Raw genomic sequence first — 22,077 nt, 5'->3', positions numbered from 1 at the left:
AGGATTCAAACTCTTACTTTCTGTAAAGAACAGCAGATCTGGTGGAGCAGAGAAACACCTCTCACTTCAGTGAAGTATAAACTGCATGACTGAAACTGGAGATGGAAAATGTCCCACAGGATAACAATCCAAAACATTTCAGAGACTAGGAAAGCTTACTATAATCATATCTGCATAAAATCACCTCAAATAATAGATGGAGATTGTCATATATTTATGATGGGGCTAAAAGCAACATAAGAGGAATATCATGATAAGGCGGATTTGACAGAGAAGAGGGATTACAGTGGGAGCTTCTTGTCATCTTCTTGTCTGGATTTTAATCATCTTAATCTTTTTGGGGTTTTCTCAGTTTGCTAAGCTGTCGAATTTTGGGAATAAAATCTCCTTAAATAATAAAATTATGTGTGTCTTTAATATATAAGATGAATCCAGGTTGAATAAATAATAAAAAATACAACTTAACATTCATTTTGCAAACTGACAGTTATGGGTTCACTTCCACTTTTCTCCTGCCACAAGTTGTTTTGTCCCGATCAGTTTACTACTTAAAGGAGTCGTGGATATTTAGACCAAGTAAAGCCTGATTTTAGTCCCTCACTTTGTTTCTATTGCAATGATCCATGTCTACATTCTGCTAAAATGCAGAGAGGAAGATAATATATTATTGAACTGTTTGTCTTGCAAAATGCTTTAAGGTGACATTGGCTGTGATGCGTCACTACATGTAGAAACAGATTTGGACAAACGGCTGGACGAGCCAAATTATACTCAGTAAACTGATTTAGAAAAAGACAAACTCTTAAAAGCCATGAATGGGTGAGGAGCTAAGATCTGTTTCTGAATTAATTATTTCTAGCACACAAAAAAATACATTGAGAGAATTATATGGCATTTGGAGAGATGATGATGATGCATGCTGCTAAGAGGAAACAGATACAGTAATTAGAATAAATCTACATGTGGTTGTGCCAGTGTAGTCGTGGGGAACAAAAATGAATAGCAGAGGATTATTTAACACACACACACACACATATATATATATATATATATATATATATATATATATATATATATATATATATATATATATATATATATATATATATATATATATATATATATATATATATACACTTCAGGTTTGATACATATATAGTTATTTTACTATCAATCTGTTGCTTGCCTCCTTCTGCATATTAAATCTTCAAAGAGTGATTAGAGATGAAAATATACATCCTGTTAAAAATGACTTACTAAAACAGAGGTGGTGTGTGCAAAGTTTCCTGATGATTTTCAAAACACGCCACAGAGAAACTCTCCTGTGAGTGAATGCATTTGTGGTAAAAAAAAAAAAAAAAAACAGCAACAAAAACCATGACGATACAATTGAAATCGGTTTACTGCTGAGTTGTATCATTTTATTATTGCTTCAGACTGGCTCCAAATACCCCACTGGAAATGAAACAAACGAAGAAACAAAAAAAACACAGGACTTCTGTTAACAAATGTGTAATTTGTTAGAATTTAGCTTCACACAGGGACACACAAACACACACAGCGAGCCAATGTTGCTGCTATAAAGCGTCTTTCCCATATGCTAGCACTGATTAGCAGCGTGCAGTTTGATACTTGAACATGCAGAGTGTTTCCATCTGCCAGCGAGTCTGAAGGACAACCAGGACTATGTGAGCCTGGTGGTAATGTTGCTGGTGACGGCTGCCAGTGTGTGCCTGTGTGTCAGTGCCAACCCGGCCTATTTGGAACAAGCCGAGTCCTGAAGATTTGTTGGCACTGTGGCGTCTGCTGATCTGCTGCTCGCTGGCTTTCCAGGAGGCCGTCTATTAATCCGCGTTTCCCAGAAACTATACAGGACGGTCGTGAACTGTGACCCGACCCCCAGGCACTGTGCAGCAAATCTTATCGTAACAATGATGTTTATGTCCATAACAATCTCTTTGTGGACTCCAAATCTATACAGTACGACGCACACAAGTACTGTTTAAGGCTCTCTTGTTGTACATTTTTTGGCTTATTTATTGCGCTGAGTATATTGGCCTTTCTTGAGTCTATATAGTCCAGAGAAAGATTAATCAAAAACTAAATTTGCAGACAAACATTCAATAACGTAGTTGTCACGATTACTCCGATTAATTGTTTCAGCCCTACTATAAATACAGAGAAAACATGATTACAAGCTATTGTGAACTGAGGAAGGAATCCTGAGTGCCCAGAGGGAAAAATCCCACATCCACATGGAAAAACATACAAACACCAGCATGGGATTCAAGCCCATGACTCCCTTGGTGCAAGGTAACACAGCGTGGACAGCTTCTCGTTTTGTCTGTGTTTAAATGAAGAAAAGAAATACGCAGGAGCGATGGAATTTGGAAAACCAGGATGCACCAACCTTGGACTAGCAGCCTTGTTGTGTGAATGGCCTCTCCCTGGGGGCTGAAGGCTCGGCACGTGTAGGCCCCGCGATCTTCCCGGGTGATGGATAGCACCGTCAAATTCCCATCAGACACCTAAAAGCGTTAAACAATGTTCAGCTTTCAGAAACAGGTCATTGCTATGGAGTAACCTGGCTTAAGTCAAGTCAAGTTTGTTTGTGTAGCACTTTTCAGCAACATGGCAGTTTAAGGTGCTTTACATCATGAAAACATCATTCAGTTATCATTTATGAAACAAGCAATAAACTCTTAATCTACACGTCTCACCTCTCTCACACATCAAAACTTTTGAGCTGTGATTTTTTTATTTACAGAAGAGACAAAATAAAATTCCCGTTCACTGCTGTCAACTCTAAAGGAGGCACTAAAGTGGTTTATAAAGCCTAAAGATAAAATAGATGCAGGGAATATATTGAATATATGTGGTGTATTCAGAGTAAAGTCAAACAAAAACATAAAAATTTGATCATTAAATGATTATTTAATGATATTAAATGATTATTTCTCTTCGATGCATGTGTGTTTTTCCCTAACATCAGTAGCTTGCGACATGTCGTTTTGCGGCGGCGCACACGACAGGACTTCCTGTCCGCAGACCTTCATCCCAGGAGGATTGACTTCTCTGTTCCCTTGCAGAAGAACTCCTGGTCCCTGCTGAAACAAGATACTGTCCAACACCAGAGGTCAAATAAACCACCCAGTGTCTGTCTGCGTTACAGCGCTCTCTGATCAGGTCTTTAAGCATTATCCTGGATCCTCAGTAATAACCATAATCTGTCAGGGCGTCGCTTAATGCAGCTGTAGAACCGGCACACAGAGGCTGTAGTTCTGGGTTCGATTTCCACCTCAAGACCTGGTGCGTGTCTTCCTCTCTTATTTCTCTTCTTCTTGATTGAAACCTCACCGTCATCTCCTCCATGGTATGGGCTCCAACTCAAACCTTCTCAGCCCTGAGTGTCCCTGAAGAAAAACCTACTGAGTCATAGAGTTTGTGTGCATGACTCTTGATTCGACCAATCAGTTTTCTAAAATTGTGTCTAATGCAGCCAGCACCTGGTTTCTTTATGACCCGGATGTCTTTTATGACTTCCTGGCCATAGAGGACTTTGACGTAACTGCTGCATACTCTTGGAATGGCTTATCTTTCTTTCATTAGTACCATTATGTGAAGGCAACAACTTCCACTGATAAATATGTGGCATTGGCACGTGTTTCCATGTCATTCGGTCTATCCTGTTAACAGTAACAATTTTATTTCCGTCCTAAAAACAAGCCCACATCCCTGGTGGATAGATGGAACGCAACATCTACCTTGTACTTGGCACTGCTGATCAGACGACTGCCTTCTCGCAGCCAGCTGACAGAGGGTTTTGGGTTGCCGAACGCCGTGCAGCTCAACGTGATGCTCCCCCGTTCCTTGGCCTCGACATACTGAGGTGGTGTGTCTGTGAATGTGGGAGGGGCTGAGGAGACACGGGACAAGAAGGACATGAACTACATGAGGTACCAGTAGGGACCATTCTTACATGACTAACATAATGCAGGATCTATGTATATTTTGTCTTCATGTCAGTTTACACGCTTTTGAAGACCTCTGATAAGTGTGATTGATGACAGAAGTACCAACACCTCTTAGGTTTTTACCATTTGACCACAAATCTCAGTACAGAGTAGCACACAGACAAAATAAAAATGAAAAAATGTTTCCAATATTTTTTTTAAACCACGTATACTTTTACTGCACTGCGTTTGTCTTCTGCATGAAATGAAAGCCATTGAAGTTTGTTCCTGTAATTTAAGGAGCCCAGATCTGTAGACGGCAAAGAACAGATGCTTCCCTTCAAGCCTGAAAGAGCTTCAGAGCTTCTGCCAGTAAGAATGGGATGAGCTGCCCACATCCAACTGCAGGGCTTACTACAAAGACTTTAAGCTCAAATGCTGACAGAGGCTCTCCCACAAAGGATCAAGTTAAGAGTCGAGACTCTTTCATATTTGAGACAATTCACGGTTTGAATAGTTTTATTAAATATATTTGAAACAATTCATTTTGGTTCTTTGGTTTATGTGTACTCGTCTGCCAAGGCTTCTGCTGCAGTAATGTAATTTCACAAAGATCTTAAGAGAAGTCCAGCCTTTCAGGTGGATTTATTCTGCTGGATATCATCCCTGATGTTAATAGCTTGTGTGACCGTCATTTACCAACAGGACAGAACATGGTCTTCTATAACTTTTCAGAGGGTTAGAGCAGGGAGGGGTACTAAGCGCTCTGCTCTAAGTCAGAGAAAAAGAACAAAAAGTCATTTATCAGCAGTGCCAAATGAGCCGCGTCTGCAACACAACACAGGCCCCAAATATGAGTTTGTACAGTTTAGAACGTTCACAGAGTTTTTAAGAGTTCATATGAGAAATCGTGGTCTGAAAACTAACTACTGTTTCAGGTGTGGGCAAACCTAATTTAGTGAGACGAGTTTAGTGTGTAGGACAAGTTCAGTTGTAGGCTGGGATTCCATCATCCCAGATCTCACCAGACTGTTCGACAAGGTTTGACTTAATCCAAGTTTGTCAGAGTTAATCCAAGGTCACCCAAGCCCACTCGGTCAATTCCAAGATCATTTTACGCTGAAACAGATGAAAACGTCCCTCTGTGTCGATTGTCTCCTTCTTCTAGTCATCTGATTGAGAAAGTCAGTGTATCTTTGCTCAGTGGCCACAACTGGTCAAAGGTAATCGTGTAACTTCCATGACGGATGCAGCTACTCTGTGAGCACATAACTCAAGGTGCATTCACAGACAACACAAAGTGGGACAGAAATATAGGGGAAAGAAATATAGATATATTTAGTTTTTATAGAACCTGTGTGCTACACCAGGAGACAGGTTCTCTACAACATTGAGGACCGGAGACTTGAGTTTGCCATGGAAGTATCTGGTGAACCATTTATGTTGATTTGGCTGCATGTTCTGGTTTATTATCATACTGCAACACATGTTCTGTTTTATGGTGGGATGCACAGGATTTTTATTAAAGATGTCCTGGTATTTTACAGAGTCTATGATGTTATGCATTTTAACAAGCTTCCCCAAGCTTGGGGTTAAAGAAACGGGTTAAAGCATCACAGATCCTCACAGATCCTCCACCACAGCTTTCCAGATATCCATCCTTTGTTTCGCAGCCGACCCACATGAAGTATCTGTAGATGGGCTTTATAGAAGACATTTTGAAATAAAGATGTGAGCCTGGAGTGTTATATTCTTCAAGGACATGGCATGGTTTTTTTCTTAGGGAAAAAAAAAGTTGTGTATTAAAGACATTTATCAAAACTGGATGTCTTTTTGTGATACTGAATGTAAACTTCTAATATTTCTGTAAAAGACAGTGTTTTTTATAGAGCGGCAGAGGTTTTGTAAAACCCTTTTACTAGATCCTCTGGTCTGCTCAGGATACCTGGGATTATAAACAGGGGCGATTATTCATAACTAGCGAGCTATCGTCCGAGCCAAAAACAGTTAAACATATTTAATCTCTCTGTTTTACCCCAGTTCAACTCTGCTCCATCTGCATTTACATGATGATATCATCTGTAACTCAAACATAATTTAAACCAACATTCAAATCTCAGACTAATCAATTTAGGTCTGAAGCTAATCTTCTTACAAGCATAATCCCATAGCTTCTCATATGCTAACATGATATTCCATGCGCTGCCATGAGCCGGGGCAGAGCGCTAATTCCAGGCCTCACATTGTGTCACAGCAAACTGCATGTGACCCTGCAATGTCTAACAGAGGAACCAGATCAAAACGTAATAATAAAACATGTATCGTATTGGAAACTGTGAATTGCAAAATGAAGATGGGTGTTCATTAAAGTGTGGATAACATAACAATGTAGCACAAATGCATAATGTAACCTTAAATATGAACTCGATAGAAGTTCATAAAAACTTGGACACAACATGTACAACAGCCAACACACTGATGAGATGTACATAAGTATTAAATTCATTAGCATGAACATTAGCATGACTGTTAATTTAGATGCATCTTTTCTTTTTCTTTTTTATTACCGTATTTTCCAGACTATAGAGCGCACCTTACTACAAGCCACACCAACAAATAAAAAAAACACTGGAAAGTATATATATATAAGCCGCTGATAAACCGCTGCTCTCAAGCGGAGGGACGCGGCTCATTTGGCACCGTTGATAATTGACGCAGCCCTCCGTCTCCAACGCCGAACCATGGATTGTTCACGCCAAGCTTACGTTCAGCGGCTCTATTTCCCTCCTATACTGCCAGATCGATAGCCTTCAACTTAAAAGCTGCATCATACGAGCTTGAAGAAATTTCTCAGTCGTACCTGCTGCTAGCATACACTTGTTCTACGAGAAAATTAGCGCTTTCTTCTTTGATTTCCAATTTTGACTTCCAATGACTCACTTCCTGCTAAAGCGCCCCCTGGTGGTTGAAGAAAAATCACCAGAAAAGCCGCTTGGTTCAAAGTGTAGGAAAAAAGTAGCGGCTTATAGTCAGAAATAAACGGTAATTAAATTTGGACTAAAATCACAGAAATATTTTTCTTTTGCATCATAAATATAGTTCTCTGATTCGAACATTGTTGTTGTTTTTTTCATTACAATTATTATTTTGGCTGACCGAGTCTCTCCAGGGTCTATGGACGCCTAACACACAGAAAGTGAGACATAGCCAGAAATATGGCTAAAACACAGTGGAAATCACACTCATAACTCCAGGCTTCTGAATGTTGTTATTCTATTTGGAGTGAAGATCCAATGAGGTTAACAGAAACCAAACTAGACATCATGCAAAAAAACCAACAAAAAAAAATCCCAGTTTTCTTTCACTTACTTTCTGTAAGTTTTAAAACGTGAAAACGTTTTAATTTCAGTTAGCATATAAAGTGAGACACCAACGTTTTGAAGCAGAGTCGTACTCCTTTTGAAAGGCAAGATTCAATTTGGGAAAACAACTTGAACAACTGATCGTAACTAGCTGCCAGATCAGGTTAGGAAAAGAACCGGGATCAACATTATTAGGCAGCACCACGCGAAGTCCAACCAGCGGTAACTGAGTCTGGAGGGGATGTGACGGCCGTGAAGAAGAAGAAGAAGAAGAGGTGTCAGTATGACGAGGAGAAGCACGAGCTTTAATCTATTTTCATCTAAACAGAAATCTATATGCAGCACTTACTCTTCAGTGACAACGAGGCTGACAGATTAAGTGCTGGGTGTAATCACGGACAAGCTATGATGTTTGACTATGATGGGGAAATGTGGATTGCAGGCGAGCAACTATAAATAGAAGTGCAGAACCCTTAGCATTTAAGAACTTATCGGCAGAACTCATAAGAAGAACTTTCCATGTTTTTGTGACGTGGAAAGAGAAGGAAAGCTTAAACAAATCGGTGATGCCGTTTCCCAGGTGATGCAGACGGTTTTCCTGGTGCCAGCAGAGCTTTGAGGAGAGTTACCACTGAGGGAGGATGTGTGCTCTGAGGTTCTGAATGGTTGTGTTGTATTGACACCATATAAACACTAAGCTATTCTCAGGAATAAGATTGTCCTAAATTTAAAATCATATATCTGTCAGAACATGTAGGAAAGAATAATGACATCAAAATGCATCCACTAATACATCTTGTTGAAAAGCCAGACTAATAATAGATGTGTTTGCATGTTGGCTGCTCACAAAGCATTGAGCCTGTCGCGTCAAGCAATTATTCAATTATTGGCATAATAAATCAAAATGAGCTCAATAATTACTTTTCTGATGAGTAATATTTTTGAAGGGCAATTTTGTTTAGAATCCATTCGATTCAGTTTTGTATGATTTTTATTTCCTTTTTTTTTGTTTGTTTTTAGTTGTGTTTTATTTTGGATCTTTAAAATGTCTTTCAGTTCAAGATTGGGATGTTCTGTACAACATCTTTTAGTCTTTAATGGCAAACTTACACTGTTTTGCGATCATCAATATATTATTTTAAAATTGCTTAAAATCAACAATATTTTGCTTATTGCAATAACTTCTGGGACAATTTGTCATCCAATAAAATGTATCGCCGTGACAGGCCTAGGTATACATTCATTATGTTAACTGAAAATGATCTTAAAACAAAATTATTTTTTATTGCAATGAATCCCAAAACTTCAGATTTATAAACTCTATCACAATAAATTATGGGACAATCTATCGTCCATTTAAATTTGTATTGTGACAGGCCTGTAAAGCATGAGCTGATCTCAGTGGTTTTTGGTGTAGTAACACCACAGGCTGATGTCATGTGACTAGAGCGCCGCAGGTCATGTCTGGTTTAGTGACAGAACGCTGAAGGGCACAGGAGAAACGACAGGAAGTAGAAAGAGGCAGAGGAAACACGAGGCTTCACGCAGAACAGAGAGCAGCAGAGGTGAGTCGAAGGGATGCAGGGAAGAGAGAAACTCTGAGGAAACTGAGTTAATGTGCCACGACCCCAGGGGTAGGCACTAGTAACGCATACAGGATAAGACAAAGTGTGTGTTACCACAGTAACAAGTGTCCTAGAGCGCCTCATTAGAGGGTGATGGAGGCTTTAAGCTGGCAAATGAGGGGACGGATATTTAGTTCTGATTGGAGTATGAGGAGTACAACTCTAACGGCATTGTTCTGCATGTGTATAGCTATGTGTGTACATTGCACATGGAGTGCTACTTTGTTTTCTGTTTCATGTGAGATATGTTATCTTGGGGAGGGAGAGAGTAGGAGCAACCAGTAAGGTATTGGGTTCTTAGATATCAAAGTGTCCCACATCTTCAGACTGAACAGCTGGATGATGCCCGATGTTTCCTACCGTTTACAGTCAGATGCACCCAGCTGCCGTTGTGGAAGGTATCATACTGCTGCTCCAGCATGAGCACTTTACACTCGTACCAGCCCTGGTCGTCTGAACGCACGTTCTCTATCTGCAGGGACGACTTGCCGTGCAGAATGGCCCGACCTGGACGAAACAAAGGGAGATCAGGTGTCAACGGAGAGGGAAATGGTGAAGCACGAACAGTTGGGGGGCGGGAATTACAGAAGATAGTCAAAGAAGTTAAGGGAAATGAATGGACGGATGAACAGACGAGGTCTATTTATAGAGATGAGAGACGCAAAGTACCAGGCAAAAACTGAATTAACATTTGGATATAAATATGCAGGGATCACAGAGTAAAGTCTCAGTGTCTTATTGAAACATCATAACACATAAAGCCGGTTTCTAAGGACACTTTAGAGTGTAAACATCAGACATCAAAGCTGCAGTTGGATACTCATAGCAATCTATCATTTAAGTATCCCTGAGATGCCCTGTTTTCCATGAGTGTGGTGCTCTATTTTAACAGACGCACTCAGGCAAGGACAGGTCGTTACTCCCTCAGAGGGATGGGGAGAAGCCAACATGACAACGTGCTTAAGATGGATGGTAACCCCTGGGGTTACTGGCAATCCATCAGGACAGATATTAGCTTTGGAGTTGGTAAGTAGAGTCAGGAGTAGCTGGATTCCACCATTACAGATCACAGATCAAAAGCTGAGACTGGGGTTACCAAGTGGCTCCAGGCAATCAGGCAACTGGATCAAAACAGATGGAAGCGAAGGCGAAACAAAGGGCTGCCAGAGCTCCAGCATCAATCCCCTCACTGCCCAATTGGAAGGTGTTTCTCGCGGCAATTTAAGAAACATGCATGAATGTCGAGACTTGATTATTTTAGTGTTTTATGGCCTAATTTTAAGGAATGCAGAAAGCTAAGGACATACAGTATGTGTGGCACCGGGGCAGTTTATGTCAGATTCCGATTTTTTTCTGAAATCCACTTTTGTATTCTTCTGTTTTTTTTGCTTTGTCAATTATGCTGCTAATTTAGATACAATTGGAATCAGACTTCTGTGTTAGCAGTTTCCAATCAAAAAGAAGAATGTCGATGTCACATGTAACCCTGTGTTAAAAACACACCCAGTAAAAAATGAATAGATGTTGATTTAATATCTTATTCTACGAGATTAAAAAGTAATAGTTAAAAAAAAAAGAATATGTTTTAACTGCAGCGCTGAGATTTAGCTCAGATTGCGTCTAACAACTCCCTTAAGAGCAGAGAGCTGACGGTTGTCCCGTGAATCCCCTGGAAGATCGTGTTAAATTCTACGAAGAATCCTGGAAATTGGTAAGACAATGTTAAAATAGTATCGCTGAATTCATAATTCAAAATAGTGAATCTGTTTTTTCTTTTAATTAGATCTCCGAAAGCTTCTGTTCTAACAGCTGAGGTCTGGAAAAAATCCCCTGTAGTCGAGTAGCATTGAAGCATCGGTGAGTAATCGCACGCGCTCAGCCGTTGGCCCAGTAAATTCGCTAAAAATTGGCTAAAATACCTAATAACTGTTCAAATTTAATAAAAAATAAAATTGAATTGCAAACTTTATATCATTATTATTGTATATGTTGTATTTGTCCTATGTAAATTTACTTATTTTTCTATTAGTACATGTTTTAATATTTAATAATCCACATTTTGATTGTAGATTTAGTGTTATAGATGTACTGTGGCACTTTTAGATTGAAATTTGAATTGTTGTTTAAGCTTTGTTTATATTAGCATCCTGAATTTTAAGATGCTATACTTTGACCTTCTTCCAGGTCAGGTTTTTTTTTTCTTATGGTGCACTTTTGGAGCATTGTGCCCAGAGACATCAAGATCAACCTTACAAGGACTTGGATGGCGAGCCCCAGCCCAGAGGATCGAGTGAACCTGTAGATGGTGACCCGACTGGTCACCAGCCGTGAAACATTGAAAAAATATTCAACAAACACATTGGAAAGACTAAACAAACTTGGAAAGAACATTTGACAGACATCAAAAAGACTGGGTTATTTCTTTTATTTAAATTTCTTTCTTTAAAAAAAAAAACGCACAATTTTTGTTTATTTGTACATTGTGGATCTACAAATGTTGTTTATATTAAATTCTACTTTTTTTTTACATACATTGTGTGCTCTCCTCTGTTGTTCACACCTAGGCTCCCCCGAATTTAGAATCTCCTGATCAGGCCCAACTTCCTTTGTACTTCTGTAGTGTTGGTATTAGGAAAGCAAATTAACTTAACTTGCCATCTACTATTAAATGTATTTAAAGTAACCTTTCTTGTGGGTTACACACACAGCAGCGCGACGTTTACAGAAGGGATAATGGATGGATTTTAAAGTTACTCAGCAATGTTACGTCACAACATCGTAACTTGTTAATAAAGAAAAGGTACAACGAATATTAATGAATACAGTGTTGTGGTGCTTTGACTGCTCCTTCTGTAAAGAAGTCTGGTTGGACGTGGTGAGATTGTGATGTAATGTTCTTCACCGACAGACTTCTTTCATAATTGCATAGTTATAATTTTTAGCCATTGTTTTACATCCGGATTTACAGAGTCTTGCTTCTTCTGGTGCAAAACTAAGACGCTAGACTTAAAAGTTGGATAAAATGCGATGTGCCAGTTTTGCTGCTGATCCTTTGAAAATGATCAGTTGCAAATCTGATTTGGTATCACATATGGAGGTGGCAGAAATGGGATATTTTTGGAAAAGTAAAGACATCCGAATTGATCGCTTCAAACTGCTATGAAAAAGTCAGACACAGGTCGCATATGAGCAAAAGAAAAAATAAAATAAAATTTGCCTGTAGTGTAGTTCCACATAACATGTCTGCACCAAAGGGAAAACCATTAAGTCAACTATGAGCTTCTATTTGTCTGGTTTCCATTCATTGCTGTTTTCTTTGTGACTGAAACCAGACAGAAGAGGGTTGCCTTGCTGCTTATTTTTGCTAGGGTATTTATTTCATACCGATGAGCATTAAACGCTGATTATGTCTACACTAAAACTGTTTGCTTAAAGATAATTTGGCTTCAGTTGGCCCTTTCAGTTCTCATTGGCTGAGCGTTAACGGTCTCTTCTCTGGATCCCCTATTGGACTTGATGTATTAAAGCATTAAAGTAAATGAGAAGCCACGCTCGAGTGAGTCTACATGAACACGGTACTAATGTGTCACTCGCTGTAAACTATCTTCTAAGATTCCTTTTGAGAGTGGAGAGTTCCCCCAGCTGCAGATGGTTGTAAAATACCAAAGAGAAAATTCACAGCATGACTGAAAGTACCATTAAATTCTTGATTTTAACTCTAGTTATACAAAGTAGTACGAATTAAAGAGACAGCAGACGAACGACATAAAATGCTGGGAAAAAAGTATTTGACCTTTTTTAATGTTTCTGATAATCAAATTACCAAAGAAAAACCCAGGTAAATGGAAAATTCACTTTTCTGTGATTATTTCATTTTCTAAGAGGAAAACAATTATTGATTAATGAAGAATGGGACAAAAAAACAAAATCGTTGGTAGGGTCAGTTTTGGGGTTGCCTATTAGCTTTATCTTCATATTTATTTTTTTAGTAAACAATGTTTCTCTTTAAAAAGTGTACTTTGAATCTGCTTTAATTTTAACCAAGAAAAATAAATCTGTACAGGGACAAAATCCTCAAACATCGCTGGACATTTCCACAGACGTGTTCTTCACCCGTTTACAGCAGACAAGTAAAGCTTACCAAAGACAGAGTAGCATTCGATTATGTGTTACCTTTTTTAACAATTCTTCCAAAATGAGTCAAATCCCTGTGAAAAGTTGGTTGATTTCCATTCTGAAATATCCAGACATTGTCAGGTTGCTAAAACTGAAAGGCATGAAGATGTTTATGTCTGGGTTTTGAACAGATGGACTTAAACTGGTGTAAAACACCACCATATTTGTGGGTTGCTTACTGATATAATGGCGTATAGCTGCAGACAAATTCCAATTAACTGTGTTGCCTGAGAGTTTAAAGTATTACTACCAGGTGACTCTGTGAAACCCTGAACAAGGATCCTTGATCCCTGAAAGCTCAGGGGGGGCTGATAACGAGATCTTGGGAGACACCGCGGCCCCATAAGTTGCCTGGCTTGCTTTAAATTCTGCAGGACAAAAAAAAATCACATGTGGTAATAGCTAAACCTTAAGTTTCCCCTGAAGGCCGCTATGAAATATTGCAAAGAAGGCCTGAGATATTTTAACAAGGCGATGGACTGCAACAAAACGCTGCAGCCATAAACTGATGATCATTGAAAATAAGAAAACTAGAAAACTGACAAAATCATGAAAATGTTTGAGTAGCACACCCAAAGCCAAAGAAATAAAAACCCCAACAGCAATAACTGCTATTATATTTAATTGTGTTCATGATACCAAGTTGCAGCATGTATATTTGAAGTAATAAGTCACTAGTTGTCTGCTTTCCTGCAGCTAGCTATTTACTTCAATAAATACATTTTCTATTGTCTTCAATGTTGTTGTTGTTGTTGTTGTTGTATCAGACCATCCAGGTCTTCTGGTTCTGGTCTGCTCTGCATCCCCAGAACCAGAACCAAACATGGAGAAGCTTCTATGCTCCTCTAGTCTGGAAACAAACGGACAGAAAAGTGCAAAGCAGTTGAAACTCTGAGCTCAGAGTTAAATCACCGGTTTATAGCTGCCTTTTACTCATAAAAACTGAAACATTGATTAATTCTAGTCTGTATTGCAACTTTTTATTTTTTGTATTGCAACTTTATTTTTGCCACTGCAATTTAATGTTCTTTTGTCTGCACATGGTGTTAGGTTTATATCATGTAAAGCACTTTTGACTGCTTTCTTGTTGAAATGTGCTATAAACTTCACTCAACATATTTTACCTGTGTGTATCTGTGGGTTGCTGCTGACGTCCTCAATTTGGCATCCGGGTCTCTAAATCTTTCAAATATGTGAGATCAGCTCAGATTTCAACTCTGTGGGTTTTTTTACGACTTCAATCCACATTTAATCGTTGCTTGTTTCAAGGCCGCACTCTGCTGACAATGGACCGGTATTGTGGTGGTACCGCAAACTCCTTTATCCGTGTGATCCTACAGACACCTGACGTGATTTTTTTTCATCTCAGTTTTTATGTTTTTTTTTATTTTTATTTATTTATTTTTTGTCAGGCAGTGCGTTAAAGAGAACTGCTCTCCCTCGGCTTCAGGAATTTCATCTGACGCGATCGCCTTTGGCTTTGTGTCAGACAGTTGTGGTTCTGGTGTCGGCCTGATATCGTTGCTTTGCCCGACTGCGCTCTGAATCGACTCCTTATTTGATCAAAACCAGCAGCACTGCATGCTCAGCAGTTTTATTGATCTCACACGGCGCTGCATGTGAAGCAGACAATTAGATTTTAAACACACAGCAGGAAGAACGAGCCAAAACAGTATTATTATGCAGAACAAGGTAGATGGGGAAAGAAACGTGTGATGTTGGGGTGTATAGACTGCGGGTCAGGTCACAAGCTTATTGGTTGTGTTTTCTGGGTAATTCTAGTATTTTATAAATAACACTGCAAAAATACAACTTAAATGTATTTACAAAGTGCAGTTTTTCCCATTTGTGTTTCAGGAAAATGTAAATATCAGACCGATACGCAGCGCTAGCAGACAGGGAACAGATTTGGATGGAACCCTCACTGCCCCCCTGGGCTCTGAAGGAAAAGCATTGATTGGAAAATTCCCCACTTGTGCTGCTAATGTAAGGCCTAAAATATTCAACAGCGCTTTTCATGACACAAAAAACAGCAGCAAATCGAAGCCGCCATCTCAAAGATACGACGATGACGTGCAGAGCGCACAAAGGACCACTTCATTCTATAAAAGCGGCATCACTGCATAATGCCTCCATGTCATTTGACTGCAGCAGTAAAATTAAAGGCACCAGCAAAAACAGAAAAGATCCATTTAGCCCGACTGTGGTTAGAAGTCACCGAGGGGTTTTGGTGGCATTTAAAAACGAACACTCTTAAATCTCACTGGCCTTGTTTTGTCTCCACACTCCATTAACCGCACAAAGTCACAATTATGTCATTATCACACACAAAATCCAGTGTGGGCAAACTTAAAAGCCTTTTCTTTCAGTAATGAACTCAGCAGCGTGTAATCCCACAACAGTAATTATTCAGCTCAAACAACATCCAGTTCTTCCTACCCAGCGAGGAACGTTTACCAGAGCAAATAAGAGAAGACGGATATGTGCTGGTTGAGACTGAAGTCACAGAGTCTCTTTCATATGCGCAACATAGACGGAGAGGAGAGGGAGGAGTCATTAACAGACAATAGCAATAATCTCAAACTATCTTGGGAAGGAAATCAAATTTGCTAAACCAACAGCAGGGTTAAGTGGGCTCAAAATACCTGACCTGTGTTGAGAATAATGGAAACCAGCTCAGTTTAGAACCTTAGTACGCTTAAAGGGGCAGTGCTGGGTATTTTCCAGCCACATTGTCCTATTTTATAGCACAATCAAGTTACTATGTTACCTTCAGTTGTTTATAAAAATGCTCTATATATCAAATATGACTTAAAAGACATGTGACTTCGTAATTTAACGCATTGAAATTGGGCCTCTTTAAAAGCTCCTGCTCTTTCTGAAACTCCGCCTTCAGGAAGTCGTCGCGTCACGGCTGCTCTGACAACCCTTTAACGTTTTACCAGCGTCTCACTGAGAAGCAGCTCATATGACGAACTCAGCAGATCCCCAGCTCCGCCAGGTGTTTGCTAATTGCTGCTGGCTAGTCTGAAGGAGCTGAGCAGGGTAGGTGCGGGGCAGAGGTGCTCTGTGAGCTTGGAAACTGCGGCTCTGAGGAAGGCGGCCCTCGGTCCACCCAGGTGTTTTTCACAGCTGAACGGTTGCCACGGGAGATTTAAGACTTTCTCTAACAAGCATTAAAGAATAAAGGTGTGTGTTTATGATGAGAGAATAACATTATGACATGAGTAAAGTTTTAAAAAAAAGTTGATTTTTAGATAATACTGCCCCTTTAAGAAATGCTCAGAAATAGAGAGCATTTCTTATGTGACTCCAATGTTTGAGAGCCTTTTACGGCAACAATCAGTCCATCCAGCATCTGTGAGCCAGTTTTGATAAGACATGTTTGACTTCATGATTTATATGACATCAGCTATAAGTAGCTACTTCCTGACCGAAAAGCGAGGTAAAGTTAGAGGTGGCAAAGGCCAATAAAGGTTTATCTTTACTTAAGAAGAACAGGTGTTCACTTGGAAAAAATGTTCACTGACGCGTCACCGGTACTTTACTTTAAAAACGCTTCCCAACGGTATCAGGTCATGGATATCCCAGAGAGAGTCCAGTGTAAAATTAAAAGCTAATCTCTCAGGGAACGCTTCATCTACTCAACGATCAGACACGTTTCTGTCCCACCTGTAGTTCTGCTTTACTTTGGAGCGGCTGATGCTTTCGTTTTGATTCTACTTTGTGAGTCACTGCAGATAAAACCATCTGCTAAACGACTACATGTTAACACATAACACGACACGGAGAGCTTTATGGATCTAACATGGAGACAAATTTTAAGTTCAATCGAGTTTTATTCCTTAGAAGGGAAAGGGAGATTTTAAAAAATCACAAGTGAAACTTTAGAATTGTTACAAATTTATTAGAAAAACTCCCTGACCATGACCAATCTTTACGCTCCCTTGCAAAATGAAGCTGTTTAATTGGTTAGCCTGACTAATTACTGGTTTTCCTACAGCTGTTCAGTCCCAATCGCTTGAGTTCCCGTCAATCGACTTACCCGTCGATTCCCCTCCACTTCTCTACTGATCTGTACAAACTTCACTAGAACAGAGAAAGGACTGTAAAAGTAAAACAAAATAAATAGCATGGCTTCTTCAGATAAATTTTCACTGGTTGCTGCAGGAGGAGTTACCCAGGAGTTCAGCATGTGGCGTAATCAGAACGAAGTCTGGTGTTTCTCACAGGCAGTGATTCTGTATTTCAAACAGATATGTTCATCGTCAGCCACCTGCACTCCCTGAAGACGTCTCGATGCCGTGCTTCATAGCGTGTGTGATGATATTCCAGGACTATGCAAATCATCTTTATTTCCAGCGATGTTCTAATCTGCAGTGTTTCTCTTGCAGGTGAGACAGGAAGTGTTTGACATCTTTATCTGATATAGACAGTGGTGAATCAATCGGTGTGCTTTCAAACAGATCGGTAGATTGGAATCGCCCGTGTTAAAAGTAAAAATGTGTCTCATTACAGATAAGGTCGACGCTGCGGCTAATTTGATGCAGACATTATCGGGTTTACCTCCACATTGAGGTAAAACTGGATAATACTGGTATTAAGGAAACAGTGTTTTTTTGGGGTTTTTTTATTCCTTATGCAGATGGTAAAATTGACAAGAAAAAAATTATTTGTAACTCAGCTGAACTCTTTTTAGAAAAGACACACCGACTTTCTGACCAATCGCTGATCTTTAACAAGGCCGATCTGCCAATTCGGATTGTAGCTCGACATCTTGTAAGGCTGAGGCAGCAGTCACTTAAACCCAATGTTTTCGGCCAATTTTAAGAAAAAATGTGGGGATCTGTTGATTTTGTAGGAATTTTGCAGATTTGTGAAAAACTGGAGGGACTAATTGATGTAATCTGGAGTCTAGAGGTCCACATAGAAAGCTACGGTGGGCCAGATTTGGCCCCCGGGCCTTGAGTTTGACACATGTGACTTGCACTGGCTACCAATTTAAAATGATCAAAATGAAAGTTATTATTTTTTATTTTCTGGACCTTCTGCAGCAGGTGAAGGGGCTGCAGCTCACAACTGAAAACAATGCACGTTTATTAAACCCCAGAGAGATCGCCATTGAAATGCAAAGCATGACATCCACCAGCTACATCGCTCTGTTACGTAATCCCATAATGCTTTGTGTCTAGATAGCTGAAGTCCTGGTGGTTGCTGAATCCATCTCACACTCCTGAAATGACAACTTATGTGCTACAGTTGGACATGAATAGAAGCGTGATAAAACTCCCCGAGTCTAAGACATACAATCAGACCCCTACTGCACATAAATAATGTGGGATGGAAAGAGCTGCTGCCTCTTAAGGAAATGTCATCTCATTTATGCTGTCATAACTCATGCAGGGGAGAGCAGAGCTGATCAGGCAGCTCGGACAAAATGCTTACATCAAAGCAGGACAGAAAAAAAAGACCGATATAGATATATCTAAATCCATATATACTTTCTACGAATCGATATGGGTTCATTGTTGGAGTGCAGCGATTGCAGTTTTCTGACCGATTGCCAGTTTTTAAAAAGCCTTATCTGCCAATCCAAATTTTAATTGACTTTTTAGGACAATTTTTTTTTTTTGTCCTAAGAATCACGTAAGTAAATAAGGTTGGTGATTATATTGGTTTCTCGTGAACGCATTGGTCAATCGCTGGTCTCCCAAGACTAAGGAAATCATGGCTGACTTATCAGACTGAAAGCTTAATGTCCTTTCTTGAAGAAGTCTGTGAGCACTGCCATAAATATATAGCTATAAATTAGTAAAACAATGAGGTGGATATAAAGAAAAGATCAATTTCTTTCACCCAGAAGAGAAAATGTAAACACCAAAAATGTCTCTACTCCTGTCACTTCAACTTAAGCTGCTCCGCTTTCCTTGTCTGTGCTAAAAAAGCCATCGGCGTGACTATACTTTGGACATTTACCGGCATATTCTGGGTCCACATGAGGAGGGTAGAAGCGAAAGTTGATGAAGAAAGGGATTGGCATTCCATACTTGAACCACTCCACCACATAGGGCTTTCCGTTCAGCGGGTGAGGCACGTCGCATCCCAAGATGACGCTCTCTCCTGCGCGTGCCGTCACAAACTGGGGCTCCTCTCGCACTCCGTGGGCACCTGGGACACAAAGGGTACAAGTCAGACTAAACGTACCAAGATATGCATCAGTCTACTTACAGTCTGACCCGCCATTCAAAGGGTAATTTTATGGATGCTTTTTTCAGAGAGGGTGGCACAAATAATCCCTTGGAGAAAGACATTTCCCAATTCGTCTCTTCTCATCTATATCAGATGGTTCTATAAAAGACTAAAAGTCCTTCTGCCCCACCAAATATATTAATGCCAAGCACAGTAAACACAAATATTCTTGACTACCAACCAGGTATGGTATTCTGTGGTTAGGATATCTTCTGTGATTCGATAGGAAATGCAGTGGTTAGTTCAGGTTAAAAGAGAAAAGAACGACGCTCCTCCCATGAAGAGAGTGATATAGTGAGAAATCCCACTTCGCAAGTTCAGCAATCTGAGCAGCATGTGAGCAAGTGAGAAATTCATTGCAGAGGGGAGGATGTAGCACGATCAGTAAGAGTAATTTAAACCACCTCAACAGAAGCTCTTTCATCCTGTTTGTCTCCGAGAGCACCGAGAGGCGTCGGCAGAGAAGCAGTGTGGCATAAATGTCTGGATATTCAGAAATACCTCGACCTTTGACCCTTTCTGAACAGAATTCACTCTGATCTGGGGAATGAAGCGCTGAACGTCCTCTCTCTGAATCTGAATCCTTCTATTGTTCTCATGCCAGTTCTAACATGGCTCAGCTTAAAGAATGAATGGTATCATCGTCCAAGTCAACGCATCTAATCAAGTGTCTCAGCAGCTGAAAGAATGTCCTTCAGAACCGAAAGAGTAAGACGGCAAGCAGAACAAGAACTTTGTCATTTATCTCTCTATGAACTGAGACAGAAAGCGTCTCTGTGCGCCGCCTAGCAAAGCCTATGCGAAAATGTCGAACAGGATCAGTCATTATGTTACTGACTACAGTGAGATTCCTTTTTTTATCCAGAACATTTTTCAAAAATGACTTCACTTGACTTCAGTCTGTAGCTCTAATACAGCGCTAATGAAAAAAACAACTAGTTCCTGACCAGAGGGACAAATTAGCGATAAATTCAGATAGCGATAAATTCAGCTATCTGTTCTGTAATCCCTTTCGTCTGAATGTTTCCGCTCGCTCTCAGGATCTGCTGGGTCAACTTGTTCTCACCTGTGAAAAGTTTATAGGCTTCACAAAACTGGGGGCATTGAATGATCTCTACTTGAAAACTGAACGACTTGGTGCGGTTTTGTCAAAGGTGGAACTCAGCAGTGCAGCACTTAATTTATGGTGATAAATAAAAGACATATGTCCCCTTCCCTGGGCAGAAAGCAGAGTTTCTCCAGGTTTCACCGACTCAGTAACAATAATAGTAATGCGTAACATCTGCGTAACGACAAAAATGTACAAAATAAATGGAAATAAATAAATCATATAGGTCAGCAGCTGGAGTAAGTCAGCCAACTGGTGAAAAATTTGCAGTAAGTCATGATGAACTTTAAGAAAAAGCTGGCTAGCTTTAACAAGTATTAGCAGCAAGCTAGTGGTAGCCGCAACCACACCTCAAGTCCCAGAACGCAGTGAAGATATCTGCGGGCAACTCAGAGTTTTTGGGAAACAGTAAAGTCCCGTGAGAGAAAATTAAATTAAACTCATTGCAATGAATTTAAGACATTTCAAGGCCTTCATTTTAGATACATTAATTTAAGAAGTGTAAAACAAAGCTAAATTACTTTTAAACCATTGGAAACATGAGAAAACATTTTAAATACGCGCCATCAACCAAAACAACATCAAGCAAGCAAAGTCAACAATCCAACTCTAACAAGGAATCTTTTTCTGCAAAACATTTGTGATCATTGTCAGAAATGTTAGCTAAATAACTATTTAGCACTGACCCTTCACCACGATACGAGACCAAAACAAAGTATCTGAATGACTAAGAGCAGGGATATGTGGTGCATAGCATTATGGGTAACACAGCTTTTACCGTGAAATCTTAGTATAAGTAGAACAGAAATACAATTTAGTAGTTGCAGTCTCCTCAAACTGTCTCCGTGTTGCAATTAGCATTTGTTCGTCATGGAGAAGCACCAAACAATTAAACTACTCTGATAATTAAATATCTATTGAAGCCAGTGCTCTGAGGTTTTGAAATCCCTCCTACAGCAGCAATACACAGGCATGAAAAGACACAGCATAGGCTCCCCTCAATGGAAGAAAACTGCTTTCATCATGCTACGATCAAAGTGTTTATTGTATAATTACTTCTTATTGTGAATGACCTCCCCACTCATAAAACACCGGAGAAGGTTAATATCAACACAAAGCAACGTTTAGCTTTCTTAAAAAGAATATGAGAGAAATCCTATCAGAAAGATTAGGGTTCTGAAATGATTCTGCTTTTGTAAAATAAAGCTGGAAGAAGCAGATAGTAGACATAACTGAGCGATTTTTTTTTTCCCCCAGCTGTGATTTCTCACCCACCGTCACCTCGCCCTCTCCCCCTCGCTCACACACACTAACACCGACATACAAACACACACTCGCGCTCCTTCGCGCTGTGCTACATGTTGATTGGCTGCTGGTGACATCATCAGACACTGCACAAAAACAGGCCACCTTGGAAGGTATGACTTCACCGTTTGGACCTGGTGAGACGACGGGGACCCCCGGGAGAGCAGAGGGCTAAAAGATGAGAGGAAGGGCGCCCCCTGCCCCCACTCGCCCGGCCCCCCACCACGGCGTGGCAAACATTAAGGTTTAGCTCATTTACAATCAAAGACTCAGGGGAGGACACGGTGAAACCACTGAGG

General features: G+C 40.0%; 1 protein-coding gene across 6 annotated transcripts in view; it reads right to left on the bottom strand.

Annotated features, from left to right (window-relative positions):
* The window catches only part of igsf9bb (immunoglobulin superfamily, member 9Bb), an 87,515-nt gene that overhangs the window by 42,320 nt on the left and 23,118 nt on the right, over positions 1-22,077 (bottom strand). For all 6 annotated transcript variants that reach the window (XM_016673591.1, XM_016673592.1, XM_016673595.1 and 3 more), the window contains exons 2-5: positions 19,093-19,284; positions 9,301-9,447; positions 3,765-3,916; positions 2,411-2,528 (exon numbers count right to left, since the gene is read on the bottom strand). In XM_016673591.1, the coding sequence (XP_016529077.1) occupies positions 2,411-2,528; positions 3,765-3,916; positions 9,301-9,447; positions 19,093-19,284 (609 nt within the window). The remainder of the gene's footprint in view (positions 1-2,410; positions 2,529-3,764; positions 3,917-9,300; positions 9,448-19,092; positions 19,285-22,077) is intronic.

The sequence above is a fragment of the Poecilia formosa genome, unplaced genomic scaffold (genome assembly GCF_000485575.1).
Source record: "Poecilia formosa unplaced genomic scaffold, Poecilia_formosa-5.1.2 Scaffold79, whole genome shotgun sequence".
NCBI lineage: Eukaryota > Metazoa > Chordata > Actinopteri > Cyprinodontiformes > Poeciliidae > Poecilia > Poecilia formosa.
The sequence above is the reverse complement of the archived record's forward strand: the minus strand, read 5'-3'. Positions and strand labels throughout refer to the sequence as shown.